Source organism: Monodon monoceros, unplaced genomic scaffold (genome assembly GCF_005190385.1).
Source record: "Monodon monoceros isolate NGI ecotype Baffin Bay Population unplaced genomic scaffold, NGI_Narwhal_1 Super_Scaffold_11, whole genome shotgun sequence".
NCBI classification, from domain to species: Eukaryota; Metazoa; Chordata; class Mammalia; order Artiodactyla; family Monodontidae; genus Monodon; species Monodon monoceros.
Window position 1 is genome coordinate 103634195 of NW_021703767.1, and position 21533 is coordinate 103655727.

A 21533-nucleotide genomic window follows, 5' to 3' on the forward strand; every position below is an offset into this window, starting at 1 on the left:
ATGCCTGTTTCTAACTGAATTTCCATTCAGTCTTAAAGATTCAGCTTATATTTCATCAGCTTATATTTCATCTTTATTACATAGTCTCTCTGCTGTTAAGATTAGTATGCACATTATAACACATTACATATATTTAAATGAATAAAGTCAAGTAACATATTGAGAATGGTGTTTGACACCCAGTGTTTGCTAAGTGTTAGGCCTTATTACTATTTTATTAAATTGTATTTTTTTGTCATAAGAGTACTACCTCCTTAAGGCCATGGATATGCTATGTCTGGTCCATCCTTGTATTTCTTATGATTGGCAAGTAGGTGATTAATAAATATTTGAATACTTGAGTGTGTGCTTTTTAGCAGGCTCTAAGTGGTAATACAGTAGTAATCCACATTGAGGGGAGGATTTGTGTGTGTGTGTGTGTGTGTGTAACTTTTTAAAAACTGCTTTATTGGGATATAGTTTACTTTGCATAAAATTCACACATTTAAAGTATACAATTAAATGATTTTTAGCCAATTTTCAGAGTTGTGGTAATATTACTAAATACCAATTTTAAAATATAGCTCATCACTTCACAAAAGATCTTATGCCTGATAAATTTGTTTATTCTTTGCTTTTTTGTGCTATTCCTAAGGTAAAAATGACAGGCTGGATGAAATAAAATCAAAGTATTATATCCCTTACCTTTGAATGACTAACCTTAGAATTTTCTTTAAATGTTTTTCTCTAGTAAGACTTACTGAGTCCTTACTGATCTAAACCCTAACTTTTTACTCAAGAAAATTTAAACCATTCAGTTTCATACAGTATATTATTACATCATCATATCTTAATAGTTTCTAAAGTTTTAAAGAAAACAGTATATTATATGGATAAAAAGTGACTTAGAAATTAACTAGCCATAAGTTGGAAAGAAAGTACTCTACTTTTCACCCCATTGGAGCAGAGAAGGTAATCCCTAGAACCTAGCACAGTAATGGATACATAGTAATTATTTGTTAATTTTAAAAACTACATAACTATTAAATGGAAATGCCATTCTGTGTTCTGTAAGATTCACTTGTTTGAATTTTTTGACAATTTCTTGTTCCCTTTTGCCTGAGTTTAGAACTTTGAAGCTGTATCACAAGCAAACAAATATAAAAATTCTGGATGATCAGAGCAGCCTGAACTCTACTGTTTATTGGGGGTGGGGGGCTGGAGGCGGGCACCCTCTGTAGCCTTTGTTTTTTAGATAGTCTTTGGCCTATTAAATAAGCCTTTGGCTAGTTTGGCAGCCTTTTGGAATTCTGATTGACAGCTTACTGCATCAGTTAAGTCATGCGAATCCAGAACTATTATATTTGTATGTAGTATGTAAAAACCCTGCTCTTTAAGATAAGTTAAGATTTAGAAAAAGAAGCCTTGTGTATCCCTTTCATGAGACCTCAGAGAAATAAAAGTCCTTCTTGATTCGAGATGGGGTTGTGATTTGAAAATGTCTAAATATCTAATACCACTTATAAGACATTTTGTTTTTTGCAATAAAAAACATGGATAAATGCTGCCAGGTTGTTGTGTAGGATATCTTTATATCTTACTATTTCATTCAATCTTCTCTTTACCTTGGAGGTAACAGCTTTCTCTCAAGAGAAGAAAACTCTTTCTTGCTCTATTGTAAAGAGGTTGTCAGTTCTTTTATTTTGCAAATGTTTCTGTGGATAGTAATAGCCCAAAGCTTATGTCACAGCAACTACAGTGCTAAATTGTTTTGATAAATCCTTTATTAAGAGTTTCAAATTATCAGAAACTAATTTAATAAGTAAGATGTACAAAAATGGGGAAAAAGTGTGTAAATAAATATTTAGGTCAATATATAGCAGTTGTTTAGGATTTATTAATAGTTTGCTTTATTAAGAAGTTAAAGCCCATTCATTGTACATTAATCCTACTTCTTTAGATGGGATTAGAGACTAGACTAGAAATAATCTCTGTCCCTCAAAAGTCTACCTTTTTACTGAACAAATCTTTTAAGTAGTACATTTTGCAGATTTTATTTTCTGTGAGAAACAGGACATAGTTTTATGTTATTGTTTATTTGAGTTATTTATTGTTTTTGTATTGTGATACAGCGAAAGCGCATTGTCTTGATAATAGTACTTTTGCTTTGGAATGAACCATAGGCTCTAAAATTGGCTTGAACTCTATTTGACTTTAAGACTTGTGGGAGACAATATGGCATAGTGGTTAATTGGCTTTGTATGAGACTCTGAATTCTAATCCTGGCTGTCCCACTTCTAGTCATGTAGCCTTGGCCAAGTAGTTTAACTTCTCTAAACCTCAGTTTCCTTACTTGTAAAAGTAAAAATATTTCTTCTTACTTCTTAAAGGCTGTAAAGATTAAACTATGGTGAATATTGAAACTCTTGTTGTAATACTTGTCTAATTATTTTTATTCATTTTGCAGCCTATCTTATTAGTATTTTTTAATTGTCTTGGTATTTTTATTTTGATATTTATTATTTATTTATTTAGGCTGCACCGGGTCTTAGTTGCGGCATCAGCCTTCTTAGTTGCAGCATGCAGGCTTCTTAGTTGCAGCATGCATGCAGGATCTAGTTCCCTGACTAGGGATCGAACCCTGACCCCTGCATTGGGAGTTTGGAGTCCATTTTCTTAGCAGTTGCTGTATAGTGTATTAGAAAAGGCCTTGAAGAGAGAATTTCCAGTGCATTAGAGGAATAGCAAAGTTAGTGAGGATACAGCAGAATGAATTGAGAGAGTGATAGGAGCTGAGATCTTAGAGGTGGTAACCAGGGAGGGTGTGAGGTGGGAAGACTTAAGCCATTATAATGACTGGGCATTTACTCCAGAGTGGAGAGCCAGTGGATGGTTTTGAAGAGGGGAGTAACATGACCTGATTGACTTTTTAGAAAGGAGTTCTTTACTGAGTCCTTATTCCCATGGAGTCTATGGGTGGAATTCAGGAGGTCTTGGGAACTTAGAAAAAAATTAATTACATCTTTGTTTTCACTAACTTCTAACTGAAACAGTATTCCCTTCAGTTAATAATGTAACCAATAAACCTCAGTAGTTATTAAAGTTACCTGTGATTTTTGTCACCACCAATAAAAATCAGATTATTGCTGCAAAATATGTTTCATCTAATATCTTATCCAGTGCAATGGGCTTTCTCTAGTTGCAGCGAGCGAGGGCTACTCTTCATTGTGGTGGCGTCTCTTGTTGCGGAGCACAGGCTCTAGGCTCACAGGCTTCAGTAGTTGTGGCACGCGGGCTCTAGAATGCAGGCTTAGTAGTTGTGGCACACGGGCTTAGTTGTTCCACGGCATATGGGATCTTCCCAGACCAGGGCTCGAACCTGTGTCCCCTGCATTGTCAGGCGGGTTCTTAACCACTGCACCACCAGGGAAGTCCTCTATGTTAGGTAACTTTAAAATGAGAAAAACACTTTAAAAAACAATGGTTACAGTATGTGGTAGAATAATTAATGTGCTTCTTAGGAAGAATGAAGTAGATCTGCGTATACCACCATGGAAAATCTTTAAGATCTTTAATTAAATAAACAAAAATAAGGTGAAGATCAGAATAAATAGATAAGTGTGTCAAAATCATAGTAAATCTAACAATGTTTACCTTTAGAGAAAGAAACTATGAATGGGCAGGAAGGTTCTCTCCCCTTCCCCCATCCCCCCTTTTTTAAAGCATTTGCATTTACTAACCTTATACATATATTAGTTTTTAAATAGGGAGTTCATATGGGGGGTGAGATTACCTTGTATATATATTACTTTTTAAATAGGAAGTTCATATAGGGGGTGAGATTATGGGTTCTTTTATTCTTTGTACCTTTGTGTTTTTAATAATTCTTATGTTACAGTTTAAAATTTTTATGATATATCCAACATTATAGCTCCATTAATAATTTCAGTGATGTTCAGTATTTGAGAATGTGAATATGAAATGAAGATAGGAAATCATCTATATAATATAACCTTTATTATGAGTAAAATATGACTGTGTATATATACGAGTAGAAGAAAAGATAAGGGGATGTACATCAAAATGTTAATATCAGTTTTCTCTGGGTGATGGAATTTGAGGTGATTTTTTAAAAATAATTTTCTTTAATTTCTTGTAGACTATGAGAAGACAACGAAATGAAGTTGTAGTTGAATTAAGGAAGGTGAGCCTGATTAATATTGGGTACTTTCAAGCATAATTCTAACAACCTTACAGCATATAGAGAAATTAGCAAATGTATATTAATCTCAGGTGCTTAATTGGCATTTCTTTTTTTTTGAAAATGGAAAGATTGACTAAATTTGACAAGCTATTGAAGTTGACAAGATACAGTTTGTCCACTATCCAAATATAGAGATAAACACATTATCAAATGATTTTTTCTTCTGTAATTTTAAATGGTTTATATAAAATATATGTCATACTAAATAGTTCTGCTATTTACAGTAGTAATTACTCCATAAAAGGAACTTGGTACTTAAAAATTTCATCAACTTTTCAAGTATTAAAGTAGGTTAGTTGAGAATATATTTTTAAGTTTGTCACAAACATTTTTAGTGAAATTCAAGTGGCCCTTCAGTTTTGTAAGGTATTGTTGATTTTTGTCTGATTTTGAACTGCCCAACTTTTGCTTTGACTTTGTTTTTAGGTGATAAAGAGAAGCTCCCAGATGATGTATAAAATGGTTTAGTACTTTTAAATAAATATGTATGTTTGGTTCTGGCTTAAACTGTACACTATCTTTTTTAATCAAATTATTTTGTTTTTTAGTTTGTTTTTACATTGTTCACGGTTCATTAAAAATGTAGTATTTGGGGTTTGGGGCTCAAATTAGTGTTGCTTAAGTGTTTAATTCACAATTTGGTTTAATTTTCTGCGTTTGCATTTTACTTTTAAAAGTCACTTCATGTTTTTTTGTAGGCACAGGACTGCCTAACCTTTGTATGAAAGTATTTAGCTTTTTAAAAATTAACTGGTTTTTTTTTTTTTTTTTTAAAGAATAAAAGAGATGAACATCTCTTAAAGAGAAGGAACGTACCACATGAAGATATCTGTGAAGACTCTGACATAGATGGTGATTATAGAGTGGTAAGTAATTGTTATTCTGGTAATTTAAAAATACCAGTGAAAAATTTTTACATAAATACAGAATTACAAGGTGATTTTTTAACTTAGTTTTCTCTAACTTTTTTCCCAGCAAAATACCTCTCTAGAAGCTATTGTTCAGGTAAGTTGAGTTTCCCCCCCTTTTCATTTGTATTTCTTGGACTTAACAACTAATTACTGTGTATCTGCATCAAAAATTGTTTTGTTTTTTATAGAATGCTTCAAGTGATAACCAAGGAATTCAGTTAAGTGCAGTTCAAGCTGCTAGGTAAGTTAAATTTTAAGGACATATTTTGTAACTTACACAGGAGTTCTCTTTTGGGTTTTCACTATATAGTAGTCCTGTTTCTTATATTAACTTTGATGACAATAAAGAACAGTCATAGACCAACTGAATTTATTTTCAAAATTATTCTCTGATTTAGAGTATTAAAATTAGCAATTTTCTAAACTCGCTAATACATTGAGGCCTTAGTGTGGCTAATAGGTACAAATGCTAGGGAAAAGTTGATTTGACAGGGTATTGCTATAGACTAATAGAAAAACGTTATTTATAAAGCTTTTTACCTTTTACTGATTAATAGGTATTTAATTTTATTAAAATTCAGATTCATCAAATCCTGCTCAGGTAGCTAATTCTTCTCACAGTCCTCATATTGATCAAACAATGAATTGAATTAAAGCTTACTGTAGCAGTGTACAGGGGTACACATTAAGATTTAGGGCTACAGAGACTCCCACTTCTCAGTCAATGTAAGAATATTTAGTTATTTTTGCACATAGTTATAAAACCTATGCACTCATATTTTAAGGGAAAACCAAAAAATTATTACTGAGACATTTGTATTAATAAATAGCTTGGGGAAGACATGGTTGTATCATAGTACAATATAGTGGTTTCTTTGTTTTTTTTAATTTATTTTATTTATTTTTGGCTGCATTGGGTCTTCGTTGCTGCGTGCGGGCTTTCTCTAGTTGCGGTGAGCGGGGGCTACTCTTCATTGCAGCGCGCAGGCTTCTCATCACGGTGGCTTCTCTTGTTGCAGAGCACAGGCTCTAGGGCGCGCGGGCTTCAGTAGTTGTGGCACATGGGCTCAGTAGTTGTGGCTCGTGGGCTCTAGAGCGCAGGCTCAGTAGTTGTGGCGCATGGGCTTAGTTGCTCCGCAGCATGTGAGATCTTCCTGGACCAGGGCTTGAACCCGTGCCTCCTGCATTGACAGGTGGATTCTTAACCACTGCACCATCAGGGAAGCCCTTTGTTTTTTTTATAAATAAAAGAATGCCACCCTATGTTGTAATTGTAGGAAAGAGACACTTAAGCAAGAAATTGATTCTAGTTACAGAATTTTAAAGTGAAAAAAAACTTCACAGTTTTATGTAATATCTTATCCAGTGCATGAGTCCCTTTTATGTTTATTAGGCTTTCTTACTTTTGCATATTCACTTTAAATGGCCTAGAACACATATGGAAATTATAGAATTAAGTGTTGCCCACCACAGGTAGAAGAACTTCCTAGAGAGGACTTTGCTATGTAGGAAGAAAATCACAGAAGTTTTCACATCTCAGAATGGCAAATTAATGTTAATAGGAAGAATGATTAAGAAATTGATACATTATGCTCACCATTGTCAGAGTTGATTATAGTATTGGAGCAGCCCTTCTCAACATGAGTTCTGTAAGATAATTAAAGCCCTAAGGCAGGGGATCTCAAAATATAGTGTGTGGATCCCTAGGAGAGCCTGGGATAACTTAAGGAGGTATTATTTTCACAATAATTCTAAGACTTTATTTGCCTTTTTTGTTGTTGTTTTTACTGTGTTAACATTCACATGGATGTTGCAAAAGCAACTCTGGGTAAACTACTGGCACCTTAGCACAGAGCAAGACAGTGTCACCAAACTGATGATACATTGTAGATATTGTATGCGCCATTTTACAAAGAAAGAGGGACATTTCTCTTTAAGAATGTCCTCAGTGAAGTAATAAAAAATAATTTCTTTTATTAAATTTGAAACCTTGATTAAGAAAGACTGGGTTGGGCTTCCCTGGTGGCGCAGTGGTTGAGAGTCTGCCTGCCGATGCAGGGGACACGAGTTCGTGCCCCAGTCTGGGAAGATCCCACATGCCGTGGAGCGGCTGGGCCTGTGAGCCATGGCCGCTGAGCCTGCGCATCCGGAGCCTGTGCTCTGCAACGGGAGAGGCCACAACAGTGAGAGGCCCGCGTACCGCAAAAAAAAAAAGAAAGAAAGACTGGGTTTATTTCCTGTGTTGTGCAAAGAATCATACCATTTATTACGGAAAATACTGTGAAGAAGCATGTGGAATAATTCTTGCTTTGTAAGAAGTTTAGAACCTAATCGGGAAGGCAAAACTATATTAAAAATAGTGATGCTCAACAGCGAATGTAGCCATATGCTGTGTATATATTCTCGGAATTCAGAGAGGGTATTTTGAAAACATTTAACTTGAAAAGATAGAGTTTGAATAGGCAAAAAAGAGAGCATTCCAAGTGTGGGGAATAGGATTTGAAGGGCCTAGAAATTAGACTGAAATGGTTGGACAGACGACTGACCTGTTGTTGAATTACAGAGAATGAGATTAGTAGATAAATAAGATGGAGCTAGTTTGTGGAGTGTTATAAAAAACTCAGTCAAGGAGTTTACACTGATAGGGTAGTAAATTAGCAGCCATCACTTGGTTTATGTAGGGGAATAATCTGATTAAGGTTGCTTAAACATTGTCTTCATATAGTAGTGCAGGGGATTCAAATGGGTGAAGATTTGTGTTAGGCCACATTTAGGATTTGTCAGCTAAAACTGCAGTCTGCCATATGTGTAAATGGGCACTAGGTATTGTTTTACTCTCTAAGCTCCATGAGAGCAAGGATGTGTCTGTCATTCACCTTAGTATCTCCAATATCTCTCTGGATATTTTCCTATGTATTGCTGTGTTTATTTCATTTCCTTTAGTTGTTGAGATGAGAATGTTGTTGAGCTTTTATGACCTTTGATTTGGTATATAGAGTAGGATGAAGAACTGGACACTAGTATCAGCTATAAACTTGTACCAGCATCCTATCTGCTTTTGTCCTAACTTAAAAAAAAGTGGTTCATGTCTTACCATTTTTTCCTAATTATTAATAATCTCTGTAAATTTATAAATTAATTTATAATAGAGAAAAGGTTGCATTATGTAAATTTAAAAAGTAGCTTGCAGGGAGAGTATTTGTGCCAAATATTCAGTTTATTGTAATATATCAAATGTGAATTTGAACTTAATTATATGTCATTAAGTTCACAAGGGGTATGTTTATATCTCTTATAGGAAGCTTTTGTCCAGTGATCGAAATCCACCAATTGATGACTTAATAAAATCTGGAATATTGCCTATTTTAGTCCATTGTCTTGAAAGAGATGACAAGTAAGTACATTATTTTAAGAAATAATTTAGGATGTATCCTTTGCAGAAGACAAGATTTTCTCATAGTTAGTTTGGTCTTTAAAGAAAAAAAAAGGGGGCTATAAGGTGGAGTTGAGAAGCCAAAGTGAAAAACAGTGTAAGGAATGTTTACACCAAGAGAGGAAAGTAAAGACCAAACGGGAACTTGTGAATGATATATTTAACTTTTAAGCTTTGAAAATTGGCAAGAACTAGTTTAGCCAGATAGGTACTTGAGAAAACTGTTTGGGTAGTAATGTGCAGGTATCTTAATAAAGAGTTCTTACTAAAAATAAGGACACCTGAGGAGGTTGTAGCTTTTTATACTGAACAGATATTTTAAATAGTCATTGGAAGTTTAAAAAAAAGTACTGGGTGCATATATCTTTTGAATAAAAATATGTAATACTTTTAAAATGCTAGGGGGAGGAGTGGTTGGTGGATATTTGGGCCAATGTAGAAATTCCTGCTGTTTAAAATTATTTGTTTTTTGTAGTCCTTCTTTACAGTTTGAAGCTGCATGGGCTTTGACAAACATTGCGTCTGGAACCTCTGAACAAACTCAAGCAGTAGTTCAGTCCAGTAAGTTGGTTATTAAGAGACAAAATTGTGATTTTCAAAAAAAAGTTAATTAAAAAACTCAATGCTTTTCCTAAAAGAATAGAGCTATTTATATTATAAAATAATTAAGTATTTTGAATTCAGTAACAAATAAGGTAGTTGAAATAGGCCAACTCAAGTATGTTACTTTGATCATCTTGTCCCATTGACTGACATTTTCTATTTCCAAAAATTCATTTGATTCTAAATCTGAGAACATTTTGTAATTATAGTAGTAGTTACATTATTGTGTTTATAGGACATCACAGAAATAAAGGTGTTTTTCCTGTTGCCATACTACCTGTTGGACACTGTTAATGAGATGTCCATTATACATTTTAAAGAAATCTTCTTTTATAAAGTGGTCCTACTTTAGAGAATGGCTTGAAATTTTTTTTTTCATTGTTATTATAGGATTGGTTGTTTTTTATGTTCCAAGAAATGTAAGTGGGAAATAATTATTGAAAGTAATAACTTGAGTTATTTTCATAAGTACTATTTGATTCTTCTACTAAACAAAGAAATTAATAATTTTAAAGAAAGTACTTTCAGAATCCCCTTCAAATATGTAAGCAGCATACTTGTCTAATAAGCCTGTTAAAATCTTAAGCACCGTCAAGATTTTGAAAGGGAACAAAAGTGTTATCCAGTGAGGATTTTATTATATAGACACTTGTATTATAATATTACATAGAAAAGATAATTTCCTTAAATTATAATAAAACTGATTAATTTTGGGTTCAGGTGATTTTGGGGTTTGGATTTTTTGGTTTTGCTTTGTATAGTTGACTGTTTAGTTAATTTTATGATTTCAAGACAATGTCTTAATCCCTCTTCTTTTCTCTTTTGTGTTCCTTAAAGATTAGAAAGAGGCTTAGAATTTGTTTTAACACTGCTCGTCTGTCTTAATATACCAAAAGTAATGGATAAATGAATTACTTTTTACTATAAGTAAGCATGATTGATCTACATGTACTCAAATAGCATTTTTCAGAGCAATATCAGAGGGAAGAAAAGAAATAGAAGAATCATTTGTTCAGTGCAGTATTATTCTGTTAAACGTCTCTTTGTTTTTCCTTGTGTTAAGCAACAGAATCATTTTCTGATTCAGAAGGTCTCATGTGGCACAGGAATCACTGGCCTGGCTAAAGACCCATATGATGTTATTTTAAATTTCTGTATTCAAAAGTTATTTTAGTAATTGGAGTTTTTTTCAAATTTGAAGCTAATGCTAATCTATAAGGAATTAATTTCTTGAAATTGGAATTAAATCCGGTTTTAACTGTGAATGAAATTTTATCAGCTTAATTTGACATTTGTCTGTGTGTTAAAACTGTCACTTTGATGATGAATAGTCTGCTAGCCGGAAATTTTCCACTACCGTTATTCTAATGAAAATCATTTAATGAAGATATATTTTAAATATATATATATATTTTTTATTTATTTATTTATTTATTTTTTGCTGTACGTGGGCCTCTCACTGCTGTGGCCTCTCCCGTTGGGGAGCACAGGCTCTGGACGTGCAGACTCAGCGGCCATGGCTCACGGGCCCAGCCGCTCCACGGCATGTGGGATCTTCCCAGACCGGGGCACAAACCCGTGTCCCCTGCGTCGGCAGGCGGACTCTCAACCACTGCGCCACCAGGGAAGCCCTTAAATATATTTTTGATAGGTTTCTTTCTTTTGGGATTTCAGCAAAGGAACAAGTTTGATTTTTTGGTTTAGATTATAGTGTTTTCAACTTTTTTCCTTTCAATTTTATTGAAATATAATTGATATATAGCAGTATCTTCAAACTTAAATGATAGCTTATGTTTTCCTTCTTCAGATGCTGTTCCACTTTTCCTGAGGCTTCTCCATTCACCCCATCAAAATGTCTGTGAGCAAGCAGTGTGGGCACTGGGAAATATCATAGGTTTGTCTAAAACTTGTAATACTAGTCCAGCAATCATTGTTATCATGTACTGTGTAATAAAAATGACTACTAGTAGTTGAAAAGAAAAAGCAATTTGCCTTTTTTAGTACTAGTTTTTATGAACTAGTTTACAGAAATTACAGCTGTTTAAGTATAAACCCATAGTAAACAGAATGAACATTTTTGTTGCTTGTGATACCAGTATATCTCTTTGTATATAGTCAACTCTTAATTATTTGAATAATTATGAAATATGTATGTGATTTAGGTATTTTCCTCTTTCTCCTTTATTATGTTGGCCCATTTTATTCCTCAACTCTCTTACTATCCTAGGAAATAATAAGAAAAAAGGAGGAGGCAAAACATAAACCAAAATTTTTCTCTGTAATAGCAGTTCTGAGAAGAATCTAAATTGAAATTTTTTATATCTCTTGTGGATTTTAGTGCAATGAAGTATAGTAATGTTATCCACTATCATCATGAGGTCATCATCATACATGTGGTATCTGTACCTTATAGGCAGTCTCATTAAATGTTGACCACCATGATTGCCATACCTTCAGGTTTTTTCTGATAAATAATTGTAGGAAAAATAATTAAAGACAATTCCAGTATTTCAAGAATTTGTTTTTTAACTACAGCCTAACTTCACCCAAACTCAAAAATCTATCCTCCAGTGGAGAATGGAAAAAATCTGCAGTCTGAACTGTATTGTGTACCATGATGTTAAAAGTTATTTTTGCCACAGATTTTGTTATTTTTGCATAGAAGTAATCAGTTTTGCTCTGATATACCTCCTCTTTATTACCCTTTTGGGGGCCAAGATGGAAGGTAAGGTATGGTTAGTGCTCCACAATTGTGAGTTTTCAAATGGGAGAATTTCCCTTTAAACTGTTCTTGGCATATGGTATATTACTGTTAGGAATGCTATCGTTTGTATATCCAGAGTCTTATACCAAATTGTAGATTTAGAACTATTAATACAACATCTTGATCTTTGGCTTTTAATTCCAGTGACATTTTAGAATTAATTAGAATACATGGTTGCAAAAAGAACAAGCATTTTATCTTCAAATACCACAGTGCAGGGCAAAGTGTTTTCACTTACGGAATGTAATACTTCAGTGTGGCTTTCATACTACAAATTATAGTGATACTCTAGGTAGAGGAAATTAAATTTGGCACTTTTCTCTAGGGCAGTGATTCTCAAACTCTAGCCTGTTATCAAAATTATATTAAGGGCTTGTTAAAACAGAATCCTGGACCCACAGAGTTTCTGTTTCAACAGATTTGGGATAGGGCCCCAAAATCACTATGGGAACCACTGATCTAGGGGTATTGGTTCCCTCTCCCCTGCCTTTTTGAGACATAGTTTCTAAGTGTATAGAGTAATTTATAGTTAATACTCTCTATGCTTTGATATTAGATCATCAGTATAAATTCTACAAATATTTTCTCTGTAATGGTATTTCAATATATCTCTTTTTATAACGTGAAAGTTTCTTAAACTTAGAGTACCATTGAGAGAGAAGAGAAAAAGCAAGAATTCTGTGTTCACAAAGTACTTTAAAGCCTTACTGAGGCTTTTAGATGGCATAAAAACATTTTAGATGGCATAAAAACATTTTAGGGTAAACAGAATATAAACCTGAATACATGAATAATGTGCAAAAAAATCTTAGTACCTTATCTTCTCTTGGCTCAAAGAACTAGGTTATTATTGTCTAAAACTTTCACATAAAACAAAATAGTATACTTGTTTCAAATACAGGAAGTAGCATATTGAACCCAGTGCTTTACGTTTTCTGAGTTGCTTATTGTATTGAACTAATAAATCCTTCTTCCTACAGGTGATGGGCCACAGTGTAGAGATTATGTCATAAGTCTTGGAGTTGTGAAACCTTTACTTTCCTTCATAAGTCCATCTATTCCTATAACATTCTTAAGAAATGTTACTTGGGTTATGGTCAACTTATGTCGCCACAAAGACCCACCACCCCCAATGGAAACCATTCAGGAGGTAACAAGTATTTTTGTTTTTGTTTTCCTTTAAAGTAAAGTAGATACCATTATGTGTATGTTTTTAATCTGTGTATTTTAAAATCTATATATTTCTCTCTTCAGATTCTTCCAGCTCTTTGTGTTTTAATTCATCACACAGACGTAAATGTGAGTAAATGCTTCCCGTCATATATTTTTATGTGTATATGTGGTTAGGGCTTGTCCCTGTGACACAGGGGAGAAAATGACATTATGTCAGTGCACTCTATCAAATTTTTTCATTTCAGGAGCTGCGATACATAGTTTGGTATTTTATGTTTTCTCTGTGTTTACCCATATCACAATATGTAATTTCAGTGAAGAAATCAAGCCTGTTATTTTGGTCTGGGCAGTAATGTATGTGCATATATTATATATTAGTGTTGTGAAAACTGACATTGGAAGTTCTTAAAGTTGCCAGTTAGTAATCTCTCTCACTAAGATTTTATCTTTGATTGTTCATGAGCTTCTTATGAAAGCTCATTTTGACAGCTGGCCATTGAGAGAACACTTACACCTAGTGGTATTATTTTTCGAAAGGTAAAAAAGAGAAATATTTGTGCCTTTATGCATGGGTTTGTATTCATACACCATTCTTACACCAAACCATGAATATCAGTTGCTCTTTAATTTCATTTTTACTCTATTAATTCATTTATAATGACTTTGGTAATGGCTTCACTTGGTGTAGAGGTAATTGAGTATACAAACAAAAAGGAAACAAATCAGTGCGGACTAGATTTTAAACATAATAAATATATCCTACTCATACTAACACAGAGAGCAAAGGAGAAAGCAACTCAGGAAGTATGAATGAGTGGGAAACTGCCATAACTGCTTATAAATTCAGTCTAGCTTTTATTGTGTTAGAAGAGCTAGGAATATAATGGGTAAAAGAAAATCACATGGATAAAACTCATAGTAACAATCAGAACCTTGTGTAGTTCTTTAAAAACACAGTTTGGTATGATTACTGTCTGATAAGCTGCTTCATTCCTTCACAGTTTCTAGGGTATTAATACCCTTTTGCCAGGATCTCTGTAAAGATATGGAGCAAGTTAAAGTTAGAATTATACTACATCAAGCAGTGACATAATGTGCTTGATTATTCATTAGATGAACATGATCTTTGTCCTAAAGATATTTTTTCTAGCTCCAGATAGTCTAGGGTTTAAAAAACAAACAAGCAAAAAAACCACACATGTAAACAGATTTTGGTTTTGGCTTATTATAGCCAAATTCTTTTTTTTTTTTTTGCGGTACGCGGGCCTCTCACTGTTTTGGCCTCTCCCGTTGCGGAGCACAGGCTCTGGATGCGCAGGCTCAGCGGCCATGGCTCACAAATTCTTTGATTAAATTACAGTTTTTTATATTTTACTTTTATTAAAAGATTTCCAAGAAAGATTAATCTCAAAGTTTATAACTCTTCTGGAAAACTAGACACCTTGGTTGACCTTATTCAGAGATGTATTGTGTTCTTTCCACTTGTTTACCCCAATCCATTTGAGATTGTAACTCCGTTTTTCTTGCTCTTGATATATCTTGAATTTCTCAAGCCAGTTTGCATTGTTCTTTTTTTTTTTTTTTTTTTTTTTGCGGTACACGGGCCTCTCACTGTTTTGGCCCCTCCCGTTGTGGAGCACAGGCTCCGGATGCGCAGGCTCAGCGGCCATGGCTCACGGGCCCAGCCGCTCCGCGGCATGCGGGATCCTCCCGGACCGGGGCACAAACCCGTGTCCCCTGCATCGGCAGGCGGACTCTCAACCACTGCGCCACCAGGGAAGCCCTGCATTGTTCTTTTTTAGTAGCATTAGTAATATTGTTTACTAAACAATAATGTTTACTAAAAATGAAATCTTCTTAAGTTAACACTTAGGAGCAAGTTCTTAAATCAGGCCATCAAAGAAATAAAAAAAATAATGAAACTGCTTCCACAAACCATAAGTGAAACATTGAAATTACACTCTGGTTGTAATTAGTAAACTTATAGACCTTGCTGACACAAAAAGTGCATATGAGATCAGGTCTGATTTAAATTATGATTTTGATGTGAGCATACTAATGACATGTTTAGTATTGGGCCTTTTTTAAAAAATATATCTGGATTTTACATACAGTCATGCACAAAGTAACTTGAAGTTTTTTTGCCTATGTCAGCAAATTTTGGCAAAAAAATAGTTACTTTTGTAAGTTGAAATTTAGTTGTCTCACATATTTTGATACCACTTTATGTGTGTGAATTTTTCATTTGGTGTCTTCTTTTGACGTTAAAAATATCCATAGTGCTTTCTTGAATTTCTGAAAGGAAAAATGGCAAAGTGCTATTTTCTTCTAGGAGCTTCTTGGATGTTTTAAACATATCATTGATTTAGAATTTAAAGGTTTCAGACTTCTCTGGTTTGTCTTTTGACATAGAGTTCATATTCCAGAAAAGCTTTCGGAAGTAAAGTTTCAGGCACAATTATTTATTACTGTGTCTTTGTCAGTAATTGTATTATTTAGCAGTTTAACAGTTGTTTGTCATTCTTCGTTTTGGCCATAACTTCTAATTAGGACTTCACATACAAAGAAAGAAGTAACACAATGGCCTGTTGCACTTTGAAATATAATCATTATAAGTTAATTACAGAGGCTTTTTTTTTAAAGTACTTTTGGCACCTGATGTAAATTATAGTTTTGTTTGGTTGGTTGGTTTTTGGGGAGTTTTTTGTTTGTTGGTTTTTTTTGCTTTTTAACTAGGACATGTTTTTTGATTATAGATCTCACAAGTAGACCTATGGTTGCTTTTAATGTCTTGATCTGCAGCTGTGGGAGATTCCTATTTGGGAAGTTGCCTCTGGTTTTATAAGGCAAAGCATACTGGTTGGAAAAGATGAAAGTACTATAATCCTAATACTGGAGTATTGGCTTTAGACCTACCAACAGGGTATTGATGCGAGAACACCTTGAATATATTCACCTAGCCCAGATGCTTTGAACCACTTTGTATGTTGGATACATATACTCTTTCCAACTACATGCGTTTATCACAATGTCCTTGGACCTAGTATCCCTCAGTCTGAGCATTCGGGAAAGAGAATGTCTTTTTCTCATATTTTATGTGCTATGTACTGTGCTTGTATCTTTGTGAGTTAAGAGTGGATACCAATCTGTGAACAAGATCATAATTAACCTAAATATCCTAAATATGGCTAGAAGATAAGATGCACACACTTGATATAGACGTTCATAGATGATGATGCTTAGTATAATAGAGAAGATTGATTCCAGTGAATTTAGGTGAGAGAAAAGGGAAGAAAGAAGATAGTAGAACAATCATAGGTTAGTCCATATGGTTAAGAATTTTTGAAATGAGAAAATATTCAAAGGCTATTTGAATTCTTTTTATTCATTAGATATTGGTAGATACGGTCTGGGCCCTCTCTTACCTTACTGATGCTGGCAACGAACAGATACAGATGGTAATAGACTCTGGAATAGTCCCTCATTTGGTTCCTCTGCTCAGCCACCAGGAAGTTAAGGTTCAGGTGAGTTTTTTATTGATAAAAGCATGTCACTGTGTGCTTTAAGTGTGACATTTGAACATGGGTAATGTTAATAGTGTAAAGTATTTTTTTAGCCTAATAACAACATATCTGTGATGAAAAGAGTGAGTTATTATATCCCCATTTTAAAGATGGAGAAAATGAGATAGATTACTACAAGAACTTCCTCCTCTCCCCCCCCCAAACCCCCCCAAAAAAGCCAAGTTGACGTCTTTGTAAATTACTGATTTCTAACGTAGACCAGGGCAGTTCATATAGCAACTTGGGTAGCATCTGAAACAAGTACTGATTATTTTTCCTACTTTTCCTATTTTTCTTCTTCCACTCTCCTGTTCCTTCCCCCACCCCCTCCCCCCAACAGCTGTCCTTTTTTATTCTCCTTCACTGCACCTGGCAAGTTTAGTTAATGCTTAGCTTCACTGGTACTGTAATAAAGGCTTTGTACTGAAACGTGCTGCTTAGGGGTTTCCTAAATTGTCTTCTCTCAGTTATTTAAAATTTTTTTCTGTTTTATTATTTTAAAATCCTTCCATATAAATATTTATCCCAAAGAATCTGCATCTAGAAAGAGCCAAAAAAGAGAAGGTGAGAAGTTCACACAAATATTATAAGCAGTAGCTGTCAAACTACGGTGGTAAAGGGAGATGCAGCAAGCAGCAAGCTCTCCCTGTCCTTCTGAGGTAAATAGCATGCTTTAATCTTAGAATGACTAAGAGCCTATAAAGCACAATAATAGCATAAGGAAAACTGTTAACCTGATTCACTATTTCTCAACCATGGCTGGACAATAAAATCAGCAGTGGGAAGCCTAAAGAAAAAAAATTAGTGTATTTCCCTTGCTCTACTCCTAGAAATACTGTTTCAGTAAATCTGGATATTTCCTAGAAACCTGGGCTTTAAAAAGCTCTTTAGGTTATATTCATGTACTGTCAAAATGGAGACTCACTGCTATAAAATTTAAAGCACTTGAAAGAAAAGAGAGAACACTTAGCTAAATTCAGAAGAATTGATTAATAGAATAATTTGTCATTTAGGGTTATTTGTGGTTTATTTTAAATATTCCTACTAGATTCTTATGAAGTTTGCATTTCTTAAGTGTGGTACTTATGTCTTGGTATAGGTTTTTGGTTTGCATTTTGTTTTTGTTTTTTTCAGAATGCATCTTCAGTTTTAATACTGGACTTTATTGAGAAAATAGGGCTTGGACTTTCACTTGAGCCAGCTCTCAAGGAAAGTTATGTTCTGTACTTTACCTGGTAACTAATAGAGATTTTTAAAAACTTTTTCAACTTTCATGCCATAATTTAGGAACATAGAAAGAATAATGTAATGAACTATGTAGGTTTCCTCTATATCTCTACTTCCCCACCAAATTATTTTGACACATATTCCAGATATCATCTAATTTCACTCAGGTTGCATCTCTAAAAAGTTAGGCTATTTTTTTTAACATATCCACCATACCAATAATTAGAGCACTTTAGGAACCGTAATGTTAAAATCCAATCAGTATCTGAATTTTACTTATTGCCTCATTTTTTTTTTTCACAATTTGACCAAATCAGTATTCAAACAAGGTCAACACATTGCATGTGGTAGCTATGTCTTTATGTTTCTGTTACTCTACAACTTTCTTCTCCTTTTTTTCTTTCCCCTGTTAAATTTATTTGTTAAAGAAGCTAGGCCACAACAAAACGTTTTTGAAAGAAGTTGAACAAGACCTAAATCAGTGGAAAGACATCCATGTTCGTGGATTGGAAGATTCAGTATTATTAGGATGGCAGTGCTTCCCAAATTTATCTACAGATTAAATGCAATTCCTGTTAAAATCCATATGGAAATGCAATGGACCCAGAAAGAGCCAAAACAATCTTGAAAAAGAACCAAGTTTCGGGGCTTCTCACTTCAAAACTTGACTACAAAGCTAGAGAAAACAAAACTTTGTGATTCTAGCATAAGGATAGACATATTGATCAGTGAAATAGAATCAAGGTCTAGAAATAAACTTACACATTTTTGATCAATTGATTTTCAACAAGGGTGCCAAGAAAATTCAGTGAGCAAAGAATAGTCTTTTCAGCAAATGGTGCTGAGGCTACTGGATATCCATATGTAAAAGAATGAAGTTGGAACCCTACTTCACACCATATTTTTAAAAAATTAACTCAAAATGAATCAAAGAGCTTAATGTCACATTCAGAAGTATAAACCTCTTAGAAGAAAACACAGGCATAAATCTTCATAACCTCAGATTAGGCAGTAGTTTCTTAGATATGACACCACAAGGAACTAAGGAAAAAATAGATAAATTGGACTTCCAAAATTAAAAACTTCTAAGGAAACAATCAAGAAAGTGAAAAGACAACCTACAGAATGGAAGAGAATGTTTGCAAATCATATATATGAAAAGGTATTAGTGTCCAAAATATATAAAGAACTCTTAAAAGTCAACAAAAAAAAATGACAACCCAATTTTAATATTTATTTATTTGGTTGTGCTGGGTCTTAGTTGCAGCAAGTGGGCTCCTTAGTTGTGGCATGTGGGCTCTTAGTTGCGGCTCGAGGGGTCCTTAGTTGTGGCATGCGTGTGGGGTCTAGTTCCCGACCAGGGATCAAACCCAGGCCCCCTGCATTGGGAGCGTGGAGTTTTAACCACTGCACCACCAGGGAGGTCCCAGCAACCTAATTTTAAATGGTTTAAAAATTGTAATGTTCTCCAAAGAAGGCATACAGATGGTCCATAAGCACATACAAAGATGTTCAACATCCTTAGTCATTAAGGCAAAGCAAATCAAAGCCACAGTGAAGTACCATTTTATACCCACCAGGATGGTATAATCAAAAAGACAGTAACAAGTGTTGGCAAGGATGTAGAGAAAGTATAATCCTCATACGTTGCTGGTAGGAATGTAAAATGGTACGGCCTCTTTGGAATATAGTTTGACAGTACCTGGAAAAGTTAGACGTAGAGTTATTATATGACCCAGCAATTCCATTTCCAGGTATATACCCAAGGGAACTGAAAACATATTCCCACAAAAACTTTTGTATTATCTTATTTTCTTTATGGCCATAATTACTATCTAAAATTATCCTTCATACTTACTTGTTTATTGGCTGTTTCCTCTTACAATAATGGAAGCTCCATAGGAGATGGGTTTATGTCTGTCCTATTCACTCCTCTGTTCCTAAATCAGTGTCTGACACAACTTGCTCAAAAAGGATAGGTAGGCATGAATGCATAAAGATATCTTTCATAACCTGGGGCTTCCCTGGTGGCGCAGTGGTTAAGAATCCGCCTGCCAATGCAGGGGACATGGGTTCGAGCCCTGGTGCAGGAAGATCCCACATGCCGCAGAGCAACTAAGCCCGTGCGCCACAACTACTGAGCCTGTGCTCTAGAGCCCATGAGCCACAACTACTGAGCCCACATGACACAACTACTGAAGCCCATGCACCTAGAGCCTGCCCTCCAGACAAGAGAAGCCACCGCAGTGAGAAGCCCACGCAGCAATGAAGAGTAGCCCCCGCTCCCTGCAACTAGAGAAAGCCCGCGCACAGCAGTGAAGACCCAATGCAGCCAAAAATAAATAAAACAAATTTATATAAAATATATATGTATATATCTTTCATAACCTGCCTAACATACCTTTGTGGTAATAAGTGATTCATATAGAACAACATCTCATTAAATCTTTTTATGTTTCAGACAGCAGCACTTCGAGCTGTGGGCAACATTGTTACTGGAACTGATGAGCAAACACAAGTAGTTTTGAACTGTGATGCTCTTTCACACTTCCCCGCACTTCTGACACATCCCAAAGAGAAAATTAATAAAGTAAGTATTTTTAAATACTATTTAATAATTAGCATATAAAGTAGCCATTTTCATTTGCAAAATTAGAGACTCAAGTGTCTTTAATACCGTTTATTAACATAAACTGTCATTTAGACATTAAGAGAAAGTATTTTACTCTTTATGACATGGATTGGTACATGATTTTCCATATATAAAACTGATTGTAAACAGTGCACATTTGGCTCTCTTGGAAATGATGAAATAGAGATAATTGGGTGTTGAATGTTGTATGATTGGAAGATTTTAATACGTAAGTAATCTAAGTTTAATATTTTTTAGCTATTTGTTAGAGTGTGTGTGCATGTGTGTGTGCTTGTGGAGGCTATGAAAAGGGGGCACTGACTGGTGATGCTGACGTTGGAGTGCATCTGAGGCTGTTGTAGAAATACATGGGTTGTTGATTACAACATTGCCGATGATTATAACCCAAGAACAGCTCACCTAAGTAGCCTAGCACCCTAAAATCTCTAACAGGTTCATTAAACATGATCCTGTGATCTGATCCAAAAGAGCCTACTGCACACTAGGAGTAAAACTTGTTTACTACTTTTTTAAAATAGAGAAAATGTTTCCCTTTAGTAAATTCATATGTTTAATAGGTTTATTAACTTTGGTAAATTATAGCAATATCCTATATAGGACATTAGGCAGATATTTTGTCTTATTTCATTCTGTGTTTTTAGTATGCATTTATTGTCTATGAAAAAAAGACTTGTAATCATCTTGGTAGAAGTAGCACATTGTGGTGTAAAGGGTAGCATAAAAAGATCATTAAGGTAGACCAATAAAGCTGTCAAACATCTGGTTCCACTTTAACTCTTGAGAGAGATGGTACAATGAATGACTATTACAAATAAGTATACTAAAACAATCCACTATTTCAGTTTTTGTGTCTCCATTATCATGAATAATTGAGAGATTTATCTACTTTGGCCATGACTCAATCAGAACAGAAGAGAGAATAAATAAAGCACCCTATGTGAGGAGGATGCTGAATCTCCTTTA

The 21533-nt window shown here is 34.5% G+C and overlaps 1 protein-coding gene and 1 non-coding gene across 3 annotated transcripts in view; both read left to right on the forward strand.

Annotated features, from left to right (window-relative positions):
• The window catches only part of KPNA4 (karyopherin subunit alpha 4), a 53889-nt gene that overhangs the window by 22156 nt on the left and 10200 nt on the right, over window positions 1–21533 (forward strand). For both annotated transcript variants that reach the window (XR_003792327.1, XM_029214301.1), the window contains exons 2-12: window positions 4139–4183; window positions 5020–5109; window positions 5219–5248; window positions 5343–5395; window positions 8453–8548; window positions 9063–9148; window positions 10998–11084; window positions 12935–13104; window positions 13209–13253; window positions 16520–16651; window positions 20379–20507. Coding sequence is in view for 1 of the 2 variants with exons in the window: in XM_029214301.1 (XP_029070134.1) it covers window positions 4139–4183; window positions 5020–5109; window positions 5219–5248; window positions 5343–5395; window positions 8453–8548; window positions 9063–9148; window positions 10998–11084; window positions 12935–13104; window positions 13209–13253; window positions 16520–16651; window positions 20379–20507 (963 nt within the window). In the remaining variant the exon portion in view is untranslated. The remainder of the gene's footprint in view (window positions 1–4138; window positions 4184–5019; window positions 5110–5218; window positions 5249–5342; window positions 5396–8452; window positions 8549–9062; window positions 9149–10997; window positions 11085–12934; window positions 13105–13208; window positions 13254–16519; window positions 16652–20378; window positions 20508–21533) is intronic.
• LOC114891376 lies at window positions 20717–21035 on the forward strand. The gene has a single exon (XR_003792486.1).